General features: G+C 39.3%; 2 protein-coding genes across 3 annotated transcripts; one reads left to right on the top strand and one right to left on the bottom strand.

The window, feature by feature from the left end:
• Positions 1-31: 31 nt before the first annotated feature.
• smc6 (structural maintenance of chromosomes 6) lies at positions 32-14,694 on the top strand. 2 transcript variants are annotated; one of them, XM_051391207.1, is made up of 27 exons: positions 32-141; positions 1,043-1,196; positions 1,289-1,400; positions 2,447-2,552; positions 2,662-2,798; positions 3,260-3,321; positions 3,436-3,516; positions 3,607-3,708; positions 4,042-4,161; positions 4,335-4,430; positions 4,657-4,803; positions 4,915-5,003; positions 5,098-5,268; positions 5,361-5,539; positions 5,713-5,914; positions 6,006-6,120; positions 6,220-6,380; positions 7,637-7,772; positions 8,003-8,083; positions 8,175-8,345; positions 8,753-8,890; positions 9,125-9,270; positions 10,237-10,362; positions 10,465-10,570; positions 10,939-11,091; positions 11,193-11,290; positions 12,421-14,694. In XM_051391207.1, the coding sequence occupies exons 2-27, from the start codon at positions 1,059-1,061 to the stop codon at positions 12,506-12,508; spliced, it is 3,261 nt and encodes a 1,086-aa protein (XP_051247167.1). In that variant the 5' UTR covers positions 32-141; positions 1,043-1,058; the 3' UTR covers positions 12,509-14,694. The 2 variants fall into 2 exon arrangements, 1 of the variants encoding a protein (XP_051247167.1); XR_007882407.1 differs by lacking the exons at positions 11,193-11,290; positions 12,421-14,694 and having other exon boundaries at positions 10,237-10,358; positions 10,939-11,082.
• A 71-nt stretch (positions 14,695-14,765) lies between these two features.
• On the bottom strand, positions 14,766-20,357 carry vsnl1b (visinin-like 1b). The gene is made up of 4 exons (XM_051391224.1): positions 20,038-20,357; positions 18,053-18,219; positions 17,710-17,925; positions 14,766-16,669 (listed from the first exon to the last, which is right to left on the bottom strand). The coding sequence occupies exons 2-4, from the start codon at positions 18,212-18,214 to the stop codon at positions 16,472-16,474; spliced, it is 576 nt and encodes a 191-aa protein (XP_051247184.1). The 5' UTR covers positions 18,215-18,219; positions 20,038-20,357; the 3' UTR covers positions 14,766-16,471.
• Between the last annotated feature and the right edge of the window lie 215 nt (positions 20,358-20,572).

Here is a 20,572-nt window from a genome sequence, read left to right as displayed (position 1 = left end):
TTGTAAGTGAAGTGACACCCTCAACTGTCACTGCAGCTGCAGCTCAGTGCACTCCGACCAGGAAGTCTTAAAACGGTCTACCGTCTCCTGAACATGACCATGTTATTTTTGCAGGCTGCACACACAGGCAATCGCACAATGGTAGGCGAAGTTTATAACCAGCTTGTCATAATTTGTTTGTGATCCAGAAAAGCTAAAGTGTACCACAAGTTTTCTTAAAAAGTGTTTTGAATTCACCTGTTGCTGCCTCAGTGGCTGTAAGTCAAAGGGCAATACTGGACTTTGGTGTGTTGTCTTAAAGAAATGGGAAAAAGTCAGCCTGTTCAGCTGACTTTGCAAACCTTCTGGATATGCCAGAACTTGTTTGACTTTTAGAGTAGTAAATTAGAGCACAAGACGTTTTTAAAATAGGTTTATCGAGGCCTGATGAATCTTAATCTCAGTGTGAAACAGTGAGGAAACATTAGGAAGCAGAGAAGCTGCAGTAAAATGTGAATCTGCAGGGCTGTGTTACACAATAACACCTGCTGTTGTTGCTGGTTTCAGTACGTGGCTTCCTGGGCTTGAAGACAAAGCCTCACATTTATTTTTTCCTACATGCTCACTCTTTGAAACCAGTGTTTGCAATTGCATTCTTTAGAGCTACTCGTCGTCTTCAAGTATTGCCCCCGCAGTTGTGTCTGACGTCACATTTCTGCACGTCTCAAAATAGCAAAACTCAGTTTATGCAAAGGAGGAACTTGAAGAACTTGTTCAGGGCACGGGGTGATTGACATAAGTAACAGCTGATCACACCAAATGTGTGGTTTTTTTGGTCATCTTTTTCTTCAGTGCAACACAAAGCACATAAAACATCACAAACGTGCACCAAGAACAGATCTGTAATCAGTTAAACCCCTACAGACTGATCAGTAAAAACTTACAGATGGAGTGAAACCTGACTTTAAACTCCAGACTAACCTAAAGAGTCTTATTTGTCTTAAGGTGAAGAAATAACAAAGTACAGATATTAGTGTTTTTAATCTCTTAATTCTATTTCCAGTGACTTGTTTTTCGAAATGAGTAAGAGGAAAGGCAAAGTGATCAGTGATGCGACAGCTGTCAAGAGCCGCAGAGTGACAGCTGTGGGTATCGAAGATGCACCAGACGACACGAACCATCAGAGACCGTCCTCCAGCGGCGCTCACTCTGCCACCGTGAGTAATTCCCCCATCAAGCACTAACTCTGTTTCTTTGCTTCCCATCAGCTCATTAACAGCTAAATATTGTCTCCTGTGTGTATTTCCAGGGAGATATCGGCCTCATTGAAAGCGTCACTCTGAAGAATTTCATGTGTCACCATTTGCTCGGTCCCTTCCAGTTTGGGCCCAATGTGAATTTCATTGTCGGCAACAATGGGAGTAAGGACCAAGCTTTTTTTTTTAAATCTCCTGTTGACTGTGTTCCTTGTGTGTTTTTAGTCAGTTCAGATTATATTTATATAGCTCATAATCACAATTGGCCTCAGTGTTTACAATCTGTTTCCAAAAAAGAACCTTTTATAACCTCAGGAAGAGACACAGAGGAGAGATCCGTGCAATAGATGTTGAGTGTACAGAGCACACCAAGAAAATCACATTATATACAAATTATTACTGCGTTGACTGTCAATTCACTATGCAACTAATGACTATTTTCATTATCAGTTAATCTTAATTAAGCGTTTGGTATGTAAAATGTCCTAAAAACAAGGATGAAAATGCTTATCTCCCCAATCCCTATTTAATAAAGGTATTAAAATGCCCCCAAAACATAATAATTTTTTAAAAAGAGTCCAAAACCTGAAAATAATCAGTTTGCTCTGCATAAATCTCCACAAGTGAAAGCTGGAACTGAAAAAGGAAGTCATATCTGTCGCATCAGAGTAATATCCAGAGATATGCTTTGTTTTTTAATAGACGTTAGATATTTAAAGATGCATCGTCCGTAGAGGCAAAATAACACTGAGAAATCGGTGAAATCAGAAAGCGGTTCAACATTTGGCAAAAGAAACCATTTAACTCTAAACTAAAATTTGTTTGCTCAGATGTCTTAATACCTTTGGTGGATTCATTTGTATTTATTTGCATACGGTCTTAAATTCTGCCTGTAAGCTGGTGATGTCTGTGTTGTCCCAGTCTCGTGTTGCCAGACCCGGATCCGTTTGTTTTAGCGCTGTGCCATCGGCGGAGAAAAGGTCTGAACTCATCATCATACTGTTACAGGGAAGAAAACACTGACTTCTTTGTGATTGGTTTAAAGAACTGCAGTCCTCTTGTGCAACGTTAATCCCTGGATGCAAATTAGTGCTGTAACTGACATAGCTGACCAGCAGCAGGCTTAAACTCACAGCCTTCTTCCTGGTAGTGGTATCCCCTCATGCAGTGATTCAAACCTTTGTTTTTTTTGTTTCCAATTTAATTCCCAGGCGGAAAGAGCGCAATCCTGACTGCTTTGATTGTAGGCCTCGGTGGAAAGGCCACTTTCACAAACAGAGGAGTGTCGCTGAAGGATTTTGTGAAGACGGGTGAAAAGTAAGACTCATCACTCAGTATGATGTCGTTGGAAAGGCTGTCATTTTGTTTGCTTACCAGTGGGGGCACTTGTCCTACAATGCCATTACAGTATAATCTGCTCTTTTAGTACTGCAGATATAACAATAAGGCTGAGAAACAGAGGACCAGATGCTTATAAAAGGGACGTCTACGGCGAATGCATCTCAGTTGAGCACCGGATCTCTTGTGATGGATGTCGGACCTGCAGGCTGAGGAGCAAGTCAGGTATTTTTTTTCCTGATGTGCCCAAGCCTTATTAAACCTTTCGTAAATGTCAGTTAAACCAAACACACTTGGGCGTGAAGACAAAGCACGTCAAGGATCCCTCGGAGCTGTATACATTTTTCTCTCGGTCAGGAATGTTCCTCTATAAACTCCCACGTGTGCATTTTATGTCCGAGGCACTGTTTCACTGTTTTGTACCATCCGTCCTAGTGTGAATGTAAAAATGAGACATATTTACATTCACAGTTGGACTGATGTTTTTCAGTTGTAAATGTCAGAGTTTTTTTTTATAAATAAAAGAATGTTGAACTGCTCTGCACCAGTGCGCCAGGCTGTGACGTGTGTAGGAGAAACTACAGTGGCCGCTACAGTCAGATTCGGTTTGTTAGACATGACCAAGAAACGCGTTAAATCCTCACAATTTTAACTGAAAAATGAACCACTTCTCTCTTGTATTTTAGGACAACTTATCTCAACCAAGAAGGAGGAGTTGACGGCCATTTTGGACCACTTCAACATCCAGGTACTTTCACTTATTTTATTGATTTATTGATTTACGTAACTGTAGTTCATGCTTGTTGCAAACACATCCTACTTACTGCAACGTAATCATACCTGTTTGTTTTGTGTATTCCAGTTGGATAACCCAGTGTCCATTCTCAACCAAGAAATGAGTAAACAGTTCCTGCATTCAAAAAGTGAATCGGACAAGTATAAGGTAGAGCAAATATTCCTTATGAGCTTTACATTTTAAGATTACGCCTGTATTAAGCGAGGATAATATAATATTTTTTGGCCTCTTTCACAGTTCTTCATGAAAGCAACTCTGCTGGAACAGATGAAAAGGGATTACATCCACATCAAGCACACCAAAACAGTCACCAGACAGCAGGTTGAGAAGCAGGAGGAGGTACAGTATCCAGCACACAAACCTGAAACCATCTTGAACAGGAAATTTTAGTAAGCTTTTAAAATGGTAATATGTATTCAGTGTGTGGTATTTATTAAAATGCTACACATGTAGACATTTATTAAAACGGGTACATAAGTATAGAACTTGAGTGAATATACTTTCCATTTTCCACTTTCCAAATGTTTCAAAACCCCATCTTTCTTTGGTTCTCTCTTGGTTTTATTTGCTACACAGATAAAGGTTTGCTTGCTTCCCTGCTGTTGATACGTGTAATTTCAATACATTCTTTTGCTGAAAGAAAATCTAATTATTTAAGCTCTCTGTGTTCAGTCTCTCAAGGACCTGAAACAAGAGTTTCTACAGAAGAAAGAGAGGTATGAGAATTTGTCGTCCTTCAGTGAGATGAAGGTGGTTTTGGAGAATCTGAAGAAAGCAATGGCATGGTGTTTGGTAAGAGTTTATCTGATGTCATTGTATAAAAAACCTACATTTCTTCTTTTTTTTTATTTTGAAGAGTGTTTAGGGAGTGTGAAAAGAAAAAGTGAAAGAATACATTGCCCAATATTTCCTTTTCATTATTTTGAAGAAGATGAATTATGGTAATTTTATTTTATGACTCTCAGGTCAGAGAGAAGGAACAGTTCGTACAGCAGCTGAAGGAGGACATTGAAAAGGAAGAGAATAACTACAAACATCAGGACAACCTTCAGCTGTGTCAGGTTAGTCATAAGTGTTTCTATTCTCTATAATATATACAAGTCTATTTATAAAAGTTAGAGCCCTTCAAACTTTTACTAATGTATAAACCGACTGCCCTTAATTCACATGCTGCATTGTAATGTTTACAGTAGATGTCCTCTATTGGGAAAAAAAACTACTACTTGCACTAGCTTGCAGATGTTGTCTTTAAAGGAACTTTCACTCTTTCTTAAATCTATCGCACAGACTAGAGTCACACAAGTGGAAAAGAAGCTCCAGTGCATCAAAAGCAGAGTTGACAGTCTGAAAGAGGAACAAGAGTCTCTATCGCAGGACAGCGTCAAGTTAAAAGAGCAAGTGAAGACCATTAGCAAAGCTCACAAGGAACAGGAGGTACTGATTGCAAAAACACGATGGTCCTGTGTCTGTGCATAGCTGCTGTTTTTAAAATTCAAAAATATAAATTATTTATATCGGTCAAAGTGACGTAATCTTTTCCCACAGCTTGTTTATTTCCGGGCTCTGAACAAGCTCAAACAGTCAGAGCAGGAACAAAACCTTCTCCAGGAGAAAATTAACAAGGCAAAAACAAGGTAGGGGGGGAGTAGAAAGGTCAAACAATCTCTGAATGTCTTTATCCTTCATACAAATACATGCATTCATGTATCTTCTTTCACTGTATTTTAGTGTGATTCTGAACAATGATGGAGAGACAGAATACATGAAACAACAGAAGAAAATATCCAGTCTGAAAGAGCAGCTTGCAGAGCTAGACAAAACCTGCTCACAGCTGAACCAAGAGATCAAGAACAAACATCAGGCACTTTTCAAAGGAAGGGAAGAACGGGACAAGCTGAGGTACACGTGTGTGTGACGGTGATTTGAGTGAGAACAAAGTACATCTGCATTCCAGTGACATTCCCTGATCGAGCTCTGTTCCTGTTGATTAGACTGGAGGAAAGAAACATCCAGGTTTTGTACGCGTCCAAACTGAAGAGGAAGAATCAGCTCCTTGCCAGTCGATCAAACAAGCTGAAGCGGTTTGGAGATCATGTACCCGACCTTCTGGATTCGATTGCTGAGGCGTATGCCACAGGACGCTTCCTCAAGAGACCAGTCGGTCCAATAGGTGACTTTTTACTAACTGTTTATTGATTTTTTTCACAGCACGCCATTAACAAAACTGTAAAATATCATTAGTCAGACAATGTTTCTTCCTCTCCTCCCCTGCCAGTGTTGCATGTGTAGTAATGTGTAGACATATAGTCAAATGAGTAAATGACGGTCTGTGTTTCCTCTCAGGGACGTGTATCAGTTTGAAGGATCCCACGCTGGCTGTGGCCGTGGAGTGCTGTCTGCGGAGCTTCATGAAGGCTTTCTGCTGTGACAACTACAAGGACGAGACGGTCCTCCAGGAGCTGATGGCTCGCTATTATCCAAAGGGCACCAGGCCACAGATCATCGTCAGCCCTTTCTCTGAAAAAGTTTACAACATACACGGACGGTCAGCAGCGGCAGCATTTTTTTTCTTTTTCACATTTGTTGACCTTTCTTTTCGACACATTTTAAAGCTATATTTTGTTTTCCTCCTGTAGGAAAGCATATCATCCAGAATACCCATCTGTGCTGGACACTATCATTGCGTCAAACCCAGTTATCATCAACTGCCTGATCGATATGAGGGGGATAGAATCAATTCTGATAATCAGAGTTAGTATGTCAATGCGTGTTGATGCTGAGTATTTGCATGTTGAGTCATTTCAGGATTGATCACCGTCTGATCACCATCTGATCTGTGTTTTATCAAAGGAAAAAGACAAAGCGAGGAAGGTCATGCAGCAAGGACGGCCACCTAAAAACTGCCGTGAAGCTTTCACTGTTGAGGGAGATCAGGTGTATCCCAACCGTTATTACACCTCCGACTTCAGCATGGCCAAATATCTTGGCGGGGATCTCGAGGCTGAAATAAGGTAACAAGGCTATTTTTATGTCATGAAAAAAAAAAGGTCGTAAAAAGGAGAAGAGAAAAATGCCCAAATACATATTTAATGACAGTTTTAGGGAAGGAAAAAAAATCTAGCCTGAAATACAAGTTTAAACCAGCTGCTGGCAGTGACCTGGATTTTAAGAGCAGATTCTGTCAAACAGACGGCGCTTCATCCTGTCAAAACTGTAGACTCATTAACTAAAGAGGCAGACAGGAGAGTCAACACATCAAAAAATTAAACATCTAATCCATAATAAACCACCTGCAGCCCAGAGAATAATGAAAGTTGATTAGATTTAACAATGAAAGACTATCCGTAGGTGGATTTTGAATGAAAGCATTGTTGATTTTTAAACCATCGACCTTTCCCTTCAATTAAAAATTTTATTTTAAGGACCAGTTTAGACATTTTGGAAAATACGCTTGTGCCCACATGAAAAGATTGATACCTCTTGAGACTACAACCAGCATCCATCCACCATACCTCATTTGTTTAATATGAGTCAAGCTATCTGTTTCCCTCTGTTTCCAGTCTTTATGCTAAGCTGAGATGACCGGGTGCTAGATCTAGCTTCATGTTTAGTGTTTTATTGATGTTCTCATCTACTATTTCCATAAATTAAGAAAAACTCCATGATGTTATTAACATTATATGATGTACAGTGTGCTGGATTTCCCTTTCTTATGTACAGCCAAAGCAGGATATCTGTTTGCCAATACTGGCCTGTTGCAGACATATCAGTATCATAATGATATCGGAGTATATAATATCCGATATGCGCTGATATGAAAACAGCCTTTTTCCGGTATATAATGCAAAAATAAATGTTTGTGGTAATGTATTGGAGTCACTGCAAAGCTTAGCAGTCCAACACAGTGTGACAGTAAGAGAGAAGCAGCAGCTCTCAGCAATGTCAACGAGAATTGGTTGAAAATGTATTTGTTAAATTAGTGTGTTGCATAGTCATAGCGGTGCACAAGCCACATAGAAATTCTCGATCCAGCTCATAAACTCACTATAAAGGCCACCATTTTGGTAATCAGTCTGGCTCTCCTGTTATGTCAAAGGGAGATTGGGTTGTGCTCGACTGCACAGAGTGAGTTCTGTTGGGTTTTGGAGTTTTCAAAAGAGGTGTAATGTGACTTTGACCTTTTAGTACCAGAAGTTTATTTTAAGAAATGTGGTAAATTCACTGTGTGTTTTGGATTTGAGATACAAATCGATCCTGCCTGTCACAGTATGTTGGAGTCAGACCTGGAGAATCTCCAGGCTCAGCTGTCCAGGTTTCAGCTCCATGTGACCTCTGTGTCTGAGGAAATCGTAAGCATGGAGAGCAGGCTGAACAGCACCATCATGGCCCTGAAGAAGACTCTGGTCAGTGAACCGGGAACAATAACCTGGTGTAACTTTGTACTGTGTAGTTTATATTTCACTCTTCTCAGTCTTGTCATTTTCACACTATCACTCCTGTTCTTGCTTTCTCTCTCCTTCCCTCTGCGAGAGAAAGATTGAGCATATTAATTCTGTTTTGCTAGTGTGATTAATCAAGATTTTTGAAGATAAAATTTGAAATAATTTCAGGTTTTCTTTGATTGTCACTGCAGGCCTCTATGAATCAAGTCAAGGCAACAATAACTGACCTTGAGACTGCTGGTGAGGAGCAAATCGATGACATCAGCTCCTTGGTGATCACTTTTTTGTTTTTATTTGCACCCAAACAGACATAAATCCTACCAGGGATTATGTAAGTCTAACACTTTCAAATACTTATTGCAGGAGGAAGTTGCCCAAGAGAACAGACAGAAAATCGATGTTGAAAAGGAGACTGTTCATGAAGCAAAGGCAGAGTTTGACAAATATCGGAAATTATTAGAGGACGTAGAGTCCAAGTACTCGTCTGTTAGAGAGCGGATTGATCAGCTTCCTGACGACATGGAGCCGTTAAAGGTACAGTAGAGCTTTGTTGTGTTACTTTGAGTCACAAGTCTAAAGATGCTGTTCAAGGCATATTTCTGTTGTGTAAGAAAGAGGTTAAATACACATAGAATGGGCAAGCACCAGGGACAAGAAAACACTGAATTTGTCAAGTAAGAAGCCTGTTAAGTATGTATGATTGTTAAAAATGATAAAAAATATAAATATATACATTTACAGACAGAGAACAGGAAATAATCTGCTCAAAATGTATCTAAATCACTCGTTTTATACAAATTTCTGCAGTTACTGAGTTCACTATTTGGACAGTATTGAACACTTTACCAAATGATAGAAACTGGATCCCTTGAGGGAACAGGGTGGGAACCTTTAAAAGTATTGGTAGTGAAACTGATTATTATTGTTTGTTGACCCTAAAGGACGAGCAGCTGAAGCTGGAGAATGAGTGCACAAAACATGAACGAAACCTCAAGATTTTAGAAAACAAACTGAAGGCTCATGAAGACAACATCCAAGCTATGAAAAATGACCTCACCGTAAGAGAAGAAGAGTTACAGGTTAGAGGAGCTGTACTCAATTTGTTCAACATTTAGTTCTTTATTTGCATATATTGGAGCTTTTTCTAGCGACACTATGTGTACATTAAGCCTGGCTGTTGCACTTTAACTATACTGAGGTATACAGGTAAAAAGCAGTTAGTAAACCCATCCAAAGAGATGATTTGCTGCATCCAGGCTACTGTAGCTGTCCCTGGCAAAATTCACATCGTCAGACTTCATATTTGATGACAGGAATATGTGACCAAAGCCACAGAGATCAGCCCTGAGCGGCAGCAGGTGACCGGCAGCACCAAGAGCATCGACATGGAAATCACTCGACTGAAGAAGAAGCTCAAGGTGTACGAGAGCAGCCACGGCGAGCAGGAGCAGGTGGTCAGGTGAGAAATCGCCGGCTTTCTAAAGACATCTGGGACGTTGTTTTACTTCACTGTCAACAAAGAAAGATCTTGTTTGTGCAAAAAATTTCCCAGAGGCTCATTTTAATGGTTGAACCTCAGTGCCACAGTTTTACCATGAGAGATTTGGCTGACTGCAAATGAAAGATTAAATATATCATTGAATATAATAATGCATACATAAAATACTTACTACAACTTTAAGGTACTCAAATTTTACTTGAGTATTTCCATTTTATGCTATTATATTTATATAATACTTGAAATACAGTTTGATATATACTCTTGTATTATAACATTTTATGCTTTTTTTACTTTTACTACACCACATTTCAGAAAATAGTAATGTACTTTTTACTGTGTTTACATACAAAACATAAAATTAACAAAATGTGATGCATTGTTATTAATAAAATTACCCAACAGTCTATAAAATTGTCAATATTGGCTTCACCTCAACCAGCTACAACAGCAAACTTACACATTAATGCACCAGAAATATAAATATAATTATATTGTATATATACTTTTGATACTTAAAGGACATTTTTCTGATGATACGTGTGCATTTAAGTAATATTTTCAATGCTTGACTTTTATTTGCAATGCAGCATTTTTACAGTGTGGAAAATCTACTTTTACTTAAATAAAGGATCTGAACACTTCAGGCCAGTTAAAATAATTACTGCTAGTTTTTTTTAGTTTAAAGATATAAAGGAGGTTCACTTCACTAGATTTCAGCTTCAGTAATCAAATCAGACAAAAATGTGTTTCTGCCCACTGAGGTTTAACTCATCCAGTGAGATTTCTTCTGCCACTGACAGTTTTTTTTTTTACTGTATACTTCAATCCAATCTGCCCGTTGGCCATCACTAAATCATCTTCTGGCCTTATTCTGGAATAAGAAAAATTTAGGCTACACCATTTTCCGTCCTGTGTCCTCATTAGGGAGTACGCCGAGGCCCTCGCGCTCTACAGACAGAAAACCAACCAAGTGAGAGACCTGCGGAGGTTCATCGATCGACTCGATAACATCATGTCAGACAGGCAGAACAGATACAAAGTAATGCGTAGGTAAATAACCCTCTACTAACAACAACAATTCAGAAATACATAATTATGGTGTTTACTGGCAGTGGAAAGTTTTTCTCTGATTGTTTCTTCTTCTTCCTGAAGGTCCCTCTCTGTCAGATGCAAGCTATACTTTAATAACTTCCTGATAAAGATGAACTGCTGTGGCTCTATGGTTTTTGATCACAACAATGAGACGCTCTCAATCTCGGTAAGTCTGTTTTTTGTTTTTTTTTATAAAATATTTAGAAAGTTTGTTCCTGTGTTTGTTTTGCAGAATTTATTGTGTGGCGTGGTTGTTTATTAATGGAAACAGAATTAATGATATATTTAATTGGAATACACAGTACGTCATATTGAAGAAAAAATACAATATAAAGACATCGGAAAACTCTTAAAACTAATGACCTAAATACACTTTATTTCAAAGTTAGTAAGCCTCCTGGGGACCACGATGCTTATCATGTGCACGTCATCCCTTTTCTCTCTCCCATCCTAAAACTCTGGAAGCTGCTACGGGCACTAGCCTTTTTTAATTATGGAAACTCAAAAGTAAAACACAAATCTGTTCTGGTGAAGGTGAAGCCTCCGGGCAGGGAGGATGATGGCGTGAGTGACATGAGGTCGCTGTCTGGTGGTGAACGCTCCTTCTCCACCGTTTGCTTCATGCTCTCGCTGTGGGAGATCACAGAATCTCCCTTCAGATGCCTCGATGAGTTCGACGTCTACATGGTGAGCGCACAGAGACACACACTGTGTGATTTCACGAGCACAATTTGAATTAAACGAGTAATGTAAGTTTGACTTCGACTCACTTTCTGCTTTTTACGCAGGATATGCACAATCGCAGAATCTCTCTGGATCTCCTCCTGGAGCTGTCGGAGCGGCAGCACCTTCGACAGTTTGTCTTCATTACGCCCCTCACCACCAGGTGACGTTCTTCTTAATGTTTGACTCTGTTTACATGCTGTCCTTAATTTACTTTTACTTTTACATTTGACATAACTTTTTCATCCTTTGTTTCCTGTACGGAGGCTAAAGTGTGCCATCAGATGAATTACAGTGCACATTTTTTTTAAAGTAATGCATTACTCAACTGATACTGTAGAATGATTTATGAAGCAATTATTTATTAACTCATCAATATTCACGTGGGATTTTTACATTTCCTTTACTACACAGATCCATTGAATTTCTAATTGGTCAAAGTATGACGCTACAGCAGCAAAAGGTTTTCTTACCATCCTTTCTTTAGTCATTAGTCACGAGGGGTTGCTTATTTTATTTTCAAGGCAAACACTTCTAGAACAACAGGTTAGATCTTTATTTGCTCTGTTGCTTTGCTTTGGTCCAGTATTTCCATTGTTCTGCACAGAGACGTTTTACAATGTATTGTTATGGGATAAAATGAGTAACCCCCAGTGACTAACAAATAAATATAGTATGTTACAGAAATAGCTGTATTGCAAAAACTACAAAGAGTTCTATCAAATGCTTGGTACCATTGGATTCATAACCACTTCAGTTTTTATAACATATGCTTTGATCCAGTTTAGGTATGTTTCAACATGTCAAATTAATGTTTTATTTTGTTTTTTCCCCCCTGTTTTTCCAAAGAAAATCTAATTTACTTACCAATTAAGGCATGTTAAATATAAGGAATCAATATCAAGTCAAACGTTGAATTTGTTTGCAGCTGTTTTTTGTGTTTTCACCTCTAAAAGAAAAGATTCTGTGAGACTTTTCCTTATCATACTTAATATAGTGTTTAGACATTAATGGGGTCGTGTTAAACCGGTTTTAAATGATAAACTATTTGTTACTTTCTAATGTCTGTTTCTACCATTATAAATTATATATAATTAATAAATTATTAAAATCACATAAAATATATTATTTCATAAATTGCTATTAGTCCTTTACTATTAGATTTAATTGCATCATATAAATAATAATGGTTTAATCATTACCGCGCCATGCTGCCGCTGCATACTTTTCTTCCTGTTGCTTTTATGTAGACTTTATTCTCTGATCAGATGTTAATCGTGGTTTGTCTTTTAGAAATCTTCCCAAATCCAGCCTCATCAAAATCCACCAGCTTCAGGATCCGGAAAGATTCCAAAGTGAAACAGGGGACGAAGATGTTTGAACTGAACTCCAGTGGCAGAAACATCAGGAATGTTTATGTCAGTGGTTCACAACTTGGGGGTCGCCAAAAGCTTCATAGAGGCTCGTAAAGCCTTCCTGATTTTAAGGCGAGCTAGAAAGCTATATATTTAAAAATATACAGTTGCCCTATATTGCAGTATTTGGTTACTTTTGTCAAGAAAAGTAAATGTAAAGTAAATTGTCTAATAGGACAATGGTCAAGCGCCAAGGACAAGAAAACACTGATGTATGATTGTTAAAAATTATTAAAACAATACATAATACAGAGACACAGGAAATAATCTGCTCCAAATTCATTCAAATCACTCCTTTTACACAAACGTATTGCAGTCCACTGTTCGTTGTACAGTTTTGAATATAGTATGAAATATCCATAAAATATGTCACCTATTAAGTCGTCAGTTTACTAAATGATAGAAAAAGGAGTCCCTTAAGGAAAAAAGGGTTGGGAACCACTGGTTTATGTCGCTGTAAATGTAAATGTGTGTGTCGCTGCTTGAAAACGTCATTTCACACGTGTTTGCTGTTTCACGGCTGTTTTATGAAACACTGTGTAAATAATAAGAATTGTGTTATTGTGGTTTATGTCACCAGGACACAGAGGTGTGTTAACTTATTCTGTTAACATTTTATTGTTTTTTTTCCACTCTGACATGTTTTGTTTTTTAGTTTGTCAGATGAACCTTTTTTTGGTCTCTTTGGGTGTAAACAACAATGCTGTTTCTAGGAGTCAGACTCTAGGCCCTTGTTCTTAATATTAGTACTCTGAATATTTATCATCCATTTTAAACATTTTGGGCATCTCAGTAACTGAGATTCTTTTCAGTTTGTAGCAGAGTGAAGAGCCAAATTGTATTTATCTCATCAGTAGCCTCTGCGTGTGTCCTGGTGGTGAAAGAGGATGTACTGTAACAGGGAAGGTCCGATTCTTGCCAAAGAAAGCAAATCTCTACCGAGTCATTCAACTAATTTATTTAGAGGAATAATGCAAATGCTCAAAACAAAACAGAAGTGTTGTGTGTCAGAAGTCGTGCAGGCGTTAAGATTGTAGTGTTATGTTATGGTGGGATGTCTGGTACTGACATTTTACATTTTATATGTTCTCATGAAAATACTGTTTCCAATATTCTAACAGATAATGGATATCTGGAGCTACTTTCTATTTTCTACTTTGTTTTTTTATGTGGCAAATTGACATAATTATATTTTGACTGTTAAAACTGATAATATGAATTTACTTTTAATGTGTTTTAAAAAGTGGACAGTATCTTTAAAAATCTTACACCGAAAATGTTTTCCTACAGTTTACTGTTTTTGTGTTAGTTTTACCTCAAGAGTCTGTTACCACAGAGAAACACTTTTACTCTGTGAACGCAGGAGTCTATCCAACCTCTCAGTATTAATATTTTTACAGGAAAATTGTAAAAAAAAAAAAAAAAAAACAAGAAATTGTTTGTGAAGTTTGTTTTAAAGGTCCAATGTGTAACATTTAGGAGGCTCTGTTGGCAAAAATAGAATAATCATAGTTTCATTAGTTTTTAAACAGTTGAATTTAGGAATTGTTGTGTTTTTGTTACCTTGTGAAAATGAGCTGCTTATATCTACAGACACTGGGGGTCACCTCCTGTGGAGGCCGCCATGTTTCTACAGTAGCCCAGAAGGAACAGACGGGCTCTAAATAGGGGTGTTTGCCTCTTTTTTGCACATTTTACAGCCATTGTAGTTTCTTTACGCTTAGAAACGGAGGGTGAAACATCATAGATGAGATCTGCAATTATAGATCTGCAATAGATGCCACTAAATCCTCCACACTGGACCTTTAATTACTGATTAAAGTTGATTAAAGTGGCGCCCTGGTAGCTCACCTGCTAAAACATGTGCCCCATGTACAAAGACTGAGTCTTTACCGCAGCGCCCCTGGTTCAATTCTAACATGTGGCCCTTTCTGTATTTCATTCACTCTCTCTCTCTCTTTCTCCACCTTCCTGTCACTCTTCAACTGCTACAGTCTAATAAAAGCAACAAAAAAAACTAAAACTAAATCATATTTGGGCTCATACTGACATAAACATTGCTCTCTTAAAATGCTAATCTAGCCTTAGTTAACTGTAATTGCTGTCAAAAATCATCATCCTTGTTACAATAAACTTTTTTGGATAATCAAAACACCTTTGTATCCGTCATACTTTCCATCATATCCACTCACGTGTTCCATTAATAACACCTGATAGATCGTGTCTTTTGAAAAAGCCTTGTGATGGTTTATTCATTTTAATCACTACAGAATTATTTTTGGGTGCAACACATGCCACATGTATAAAAGAATACAGTCACTTGTATTATGATTTTTCATATTTGATATAAACATTTACTAGACAAAGAATCTGACGTAGTGACTGGACTGAAATGTGTAAATAAGATAGACATTACTAATGTGAGGGTTGGTTTCAATTATGTTATAGACAGAACAGTGAAAAGCTTCTGCAACCTCCACTACTGTAAGTGGACTACAAGCAGACACTCAGTCCATGCTTGCATAGCCTAGAAATGGGGAAGCAAAACTGTTGAAAGAGAATTTCTGAACTCGCTTGAACCCACATCGTCATCCAGCTGCCGTCTCACACGCTCTGAAAACGCTCTTTCAAAAGCTTTGTTAAGCACCTCTCTTGAGGGTCCTGCATCTTTAATGATTGTTGCAAACGGAATAGTTTAGAAGATGAGACCTTTCAATAAAAAGTTTCTCCTTACAAAAAAGTTTTATAAGTAGGAATGCAGTGTGTCCAGTAAACATATATGAGGCTTTCCCCACCCCCTTTTTTTGCTGCATTGGAAGTGGAGCCCCTCTCACAAGGTCCCCGGCCCAGAGAGTGAGCTCCCAGCAATAAGGTCAAAAGCCAAAACTGTACTCAGTTTGCAGTGCTTTTCCTTTCTGTAAACATGTTGATATGTACTGAGTTAAGTTGTTTAAGTCTAAATCGCATAAGCAGCCTGAAAAAGAAGCCAATTTTGGATCCTTGGGGGAATAATGCATGAGTACTGTGCCTACTGACAGCCGTAATTTAGGCCTTTCTTCTAGTTTAAGCGGCAGCAGTACAATAAATTCATAAAAGGAATGCTGCTCCATAAATACATTTCATCCCAGAAGTCACTGAAGCAAAACATAATACGATGTTTATGTGAAAGCTCTTCCTCGGAGATTATCCCGCAACTGCAACCCAAATATCTTTCAAAAACTCAAGTGTCGCACATACACGTGTGTCAAATGTAGGGAAGCATGCTCCCACATTACTGGAGGTGAAGTAATGAAAGTCTGATGAGTCACATACTGTACATCCCATGCAACAATACTAAATGAATTTCCGGAGGGTTTCTCTTTTATAACCACCTAAAGATGCAAAAGGTAAGAGATTATATTTTTTGACATATAATATATGCATGCAAAGAACCTACTCTTCTTGGTTCCATCATGTGAAAACATCTGGAACAGACAGGAGCCTCTCTATTCTCCAAGAGCTCAACAAGTCTGGATAGTAGAGACAGTTACAATTATCATAGGAATTATTGTTTTGTTACTATTATGTAAAGCGTACAGTAGTTGCAGCAGTCAACACTGGGGATCCTAAATACTGCAGGAACATAATTTAATGCAGTGCTCCACTGATATACAAGCTAGGGTTGAATGAGAATGTATAGGGTTACTGTGCACAAATCACATTGGCATGTTTTGAAATAGAAATGTATGATATCTTATAGCTATATTCAAAATTATTCAGCATTTGACATTCTCATGCATACAACCACAAGAAGCGAGTCCATTGAAAAATAGTCCAAGCATTGTTTTTTTTCCTGTGGAAATGGCAGAGAACCTAATGAGACATTAAAACATGTGCTGCTGTCCAGAGTGTGTGGATTACAGACAAGGAGAGGAGCGAGCAGGGAGGGCTCACTTCTGCATGTCACACTGCAACAGGAGCACGATGGACGGGTCGCTCTTCGCCGCCTCTTTGAACTCGTCCAACGAGATCTGGTCGTCGTTGTTCTTATCCATTTTGCTGAAGATCTTGTCCACCCTCTGCTCTGGTGTCAAACCATCCTCGTTCATCTTCATCATGATCACAGTGCCCACCATTTTGTAGATCGCCTGTGGGTGAGACGCAGTGAGAAATTAGCTGAGGATTGTTTATTATGTAATACAGTGAAGCCTACATGTGCTCATTTTTTCATAGAAGTGTAGATCTCCATCCAGGGGTACTTGTAACGTAGAGGGCACTTGTGTGGAAAGCTAAAATAATTAATTCAACTAAATTAAACAACCTAAAGCAAGGATAGGATTATAAACTGGTGTGATTCTAATGGTAAATGTACAATAATGTAAGCTGTCCATCTACCTGAGTCAGTTAACCACTGACTAAACACATTAACAACATATAGCAGCTAGAGGGGGTGAAGGGGATAATGCCAGGTGTCATCAGGAGTAAACTGTTGGAAACAATTGGGATACTGTAACTACACAACTCGAGAAAATATATAATATAGGTCTAGTTGTTTTTAGGGATTTTAATGCATTTTAATGCAAAAATGTTTATACCTTTGAATAGTTAAAGCAGATAATTGAAATTCTTAACTAAACTGTTTACATTGTTAGTTGAAATTAATGGATAAAGTTTGAAATTACCAGCTAAAAGTAATGAATAAACAGTTGAAATAGCCAACAGTAAAGGCTAAATCTTTGAAACGTCCAGCTTATTTGACCAAAGCAACCACTGACAATTCACTTGTAGCCTATGTGAAAAAACAACAACACTTTTATATAAATATTCCTGTTTAATAACACCTAGTTTATAATCCCTTTATGAAAACATGAGAGATTGTGCCAATGAAAGGGCGCTTGAGTTAGAGAGTCAAACCAAAAAAAGGGTTGGGAACCACCGAGTTGCTTCGGACACACATTTATCACTACAGGAATTGTCAATATGCTCTAATATCACTGAGACATATCAGATTTACTATATGATTGTGTTTCCAGAAATGGCACAATGTAATTCAATACAACTGCAGTTTTGTCGCTATGACACCGCCTCTGTAGTCAAGGCATTGCAGGTGTGCAGGAGACTGATAACAACGAAAAAACAGAGCCAGTCCCCTGATGAGCGAGGGTTTAATGACTCGATAATCCCTTACCTCGATTATCTCCAGCATCTCCACTCTAGTGATTTTGCCGTCACCATCCAGGTCATACATGTTGAAGGCCCAGTTGAGTTTCTGCTCAAAGCTGCCACGGGATGTGATGGACAGAGCGCAGATGAACTCTCGGAAATCAATGGTCCCGTCTCCGTTTTTGTCAAAGGTTCTGAAGGCGTGTTGTGCAAATTTGGATGCATCGCCATAAGGGAAGAACTGTAAAACGTGGGAGAGATGTGTTCGATAATTCAAGCAGGGCTTTAAAAAGCATTTAAAACACCAGTTTTTATGATGTGTGAATAGCCGTGGCAGTGATTAAAACTCAGAAGAGAGGCACACAAACCTTGACATAAAGCTGCTGGAACTCATCCAGATTCAGCCTGCCAGTGGGGCAGTCTTTCAGGAAGCCTTTGTACCACTGCTTCAGCTCATGTTCATTAAACTCTGTACTCTTCACCAGATCCTCCATCACCTCGGGAGTCAGCTTGCTGTTCTGCTTTCCCATGGTTCCTGTGGTGCAAGAACACGTGAATAATGCATTTATCTATGCTTGAGCGATGGCAGTATGAAAATCTCTCGCACAGCATAGAAAACCCTTTTTTTATTTCCTCTTCAGACACGAGTACAGAGAGTAAAATGTGTGTGTTTTTTTTTGTGTGGGAGAAAATATTTCCCTGGTGCTCTTGTTCTATTTCTGTCCCCTTCAGCCTGCTTGTGCCAGTCTGTGGTCCGCGTAGCACTGACCTGGATCATCACTGTCAAAGCAGATCCAGTTCATCAAATAGTTCGATCGCTGCTATCAAGTTTCCACTGCAAACACTGTCCTATGACCCGACAATGACAACAAAGGCTGCGCTTGGTTGTACGAGAGGCACCGCTGCACTAAAGCCAGACCCCTGAGTAAAGCGCATAGGCCTGCGCTAATCAGGATCAGTGGGGAATATAGCTTATAACTGGGTGGTCTGTAGGCCTATATAATGTAGTGTTTAAGCCAGTTGTGGGCAATCCAAATACCAATCATGCTGGATTAGTTTGCTATCCACACTGAAGGGCCTCAGTAACCATTATGACAACTTGAGCAACCATACCGGAGCAGCCTGTCAGAGGCCCCACATTCATTAATTATTGACTCATGATGTGGCAATTGACATAAAGTGGCCAAGAATGCGTCAATTCTCAATACATAATTCAACAAAATGAGACAGCAGGATAATATTTGCATATCCAGAACACAGGGCACATTGTGGGAACCTCCACCACTTGAGACCAACATATGGTCCACATCTCTGCAGCAGCAGCAGCAGCAGCAGCAGCATGACAGCAGGCTGGACAGCTCCACCACAGACAGCACTGCATTGGCTCGGGCCTTCCACAACAAACAGCAGAAATGTGTGCTGCAGCCAAAATCAGTGCAAACCACAGCCTTTAATGTGCACCCGCTGCTTGCCATTAACCAATCCCGACGAGCGTGATTGGTAATTATAGGAACCGATCATGTGTTTAATCTCTAAAATTGGCTACAGTGAATGACCTTGAGGACTAACATTTTTTTGCAGGAAGATGACAAAACGGGATTGTTCCGCGGAGCGTTGAGCTGAGAACAAACCGCTCGACATCGCGCAAACTGCGGTGTTTTTAGGTGGTGTGTGTGCTGGGGAGGGGGGGAAGGAAATATCTGCCTCATATCGCACAGGCCACAGGTATGAATGACTTGTTCAGCCCCAAACGGAGGCCAACAGATGCTGTTTTATTTCACGCTTTGGGCAATGACATCTGAGTTAATGCTATTAAAGCTAACCGCCTCCTGTGAGAGCAGAGGGAGCTGCTGCTGCTGCATTCCGATGGAAACGACGCAGTGAGAGCATTTTCAGATCAGATCCCACCATCCTGCACCTAATGACATCTTTGCATGCGCATCGGGGGGAAAAAAAACAACAAAATTTCATAACCAAACCAGACCTATTTTTAAAACACAAAGCAGCTCCCTTCGGTGCCACCGCAGTGCCACACATCAGAGGGCGCAGAAAAAGGCAACTAATTGCGCAAATCTTGATGTTAATTCGTCAAATAATCCCTCACTGTCTTTATTTTATTACATTTTTTGATGGTTGTTTCCAGGCAAAACGCAGTGGCTTCATTTTAAAGGATGCGCAGGTGCCCGTGTGCCAGCCCCCTTTTTTTCCTGCTCGATCCCCCCATTCATCCAAACAGGAGAAAAAATATGAAAAATAATGCGTGACACATTCACATAAACCATCCACTGCTCCCTGCGTGTAATAATCTGAAAACATCCAACACACATTACATCTGCAGGCAATCACTTCTTACCTTATTGCAGCCTATATTTGGTGATATCGGAATAAAATCTGCTCTGGCTTCTGCAAAGTACAGAAAACCCCCTTCCGATGGAAAACGTTTGCCAAAAAGGGATTAATTTCAACACACTGCTCGCCTCCTTTTAAAAAAAAACACCCGCTAATGAAAATTTCTGGATTTTCCCGACGTTATTCCAGATGAGGCGCAGCAGGGACCGATCCCACGCCAGTCTTTGGTTATGCGACTACAGGAGCGCGGCGTCACCCGTGTGCATCACAGCCTGATCATAAGTTCACTGTTGCTCTGCCGCTCGGTTTGGGTTCAGCTGGATCCTGTCACGTTATAACCGGATCTTTCATCGTGATGAGGATGGTCAGCCTGATATTTCATCATCAGGAACTCAACATGTTTTTTTTTTTTTTTTTTGCATTGGGGTCTGTGTGCGCAACATTGTTATGCTATTAATTTATGACCCCCTGGTTGGTTAAATAGGCTGCTGCAACTGATGAGAAATTAGATTCTGTGAACCTAAAGCGAAATATGTTTT

The sequence above is a fragment of the Dicentrarchus labrax genome, unplaced genomic scaffold (assembly GCF_905237075.1).
Source record: "Dicentrarchus labrax unplaced genomic scaffold, dlabrax2021, whole genome shotgun sequence".
Lineage (NCBI taxonomy): Eukaryota > Metazoa > Chordata > Actinopteri > Moronidae > Dicentrarchus > Dicentrarchus labrax.
The sequence above is the reverse complement of the archived record's forward strand: the minus strand, read 5'-3'. Positions and strand labels throughout refer to the sequence as shown.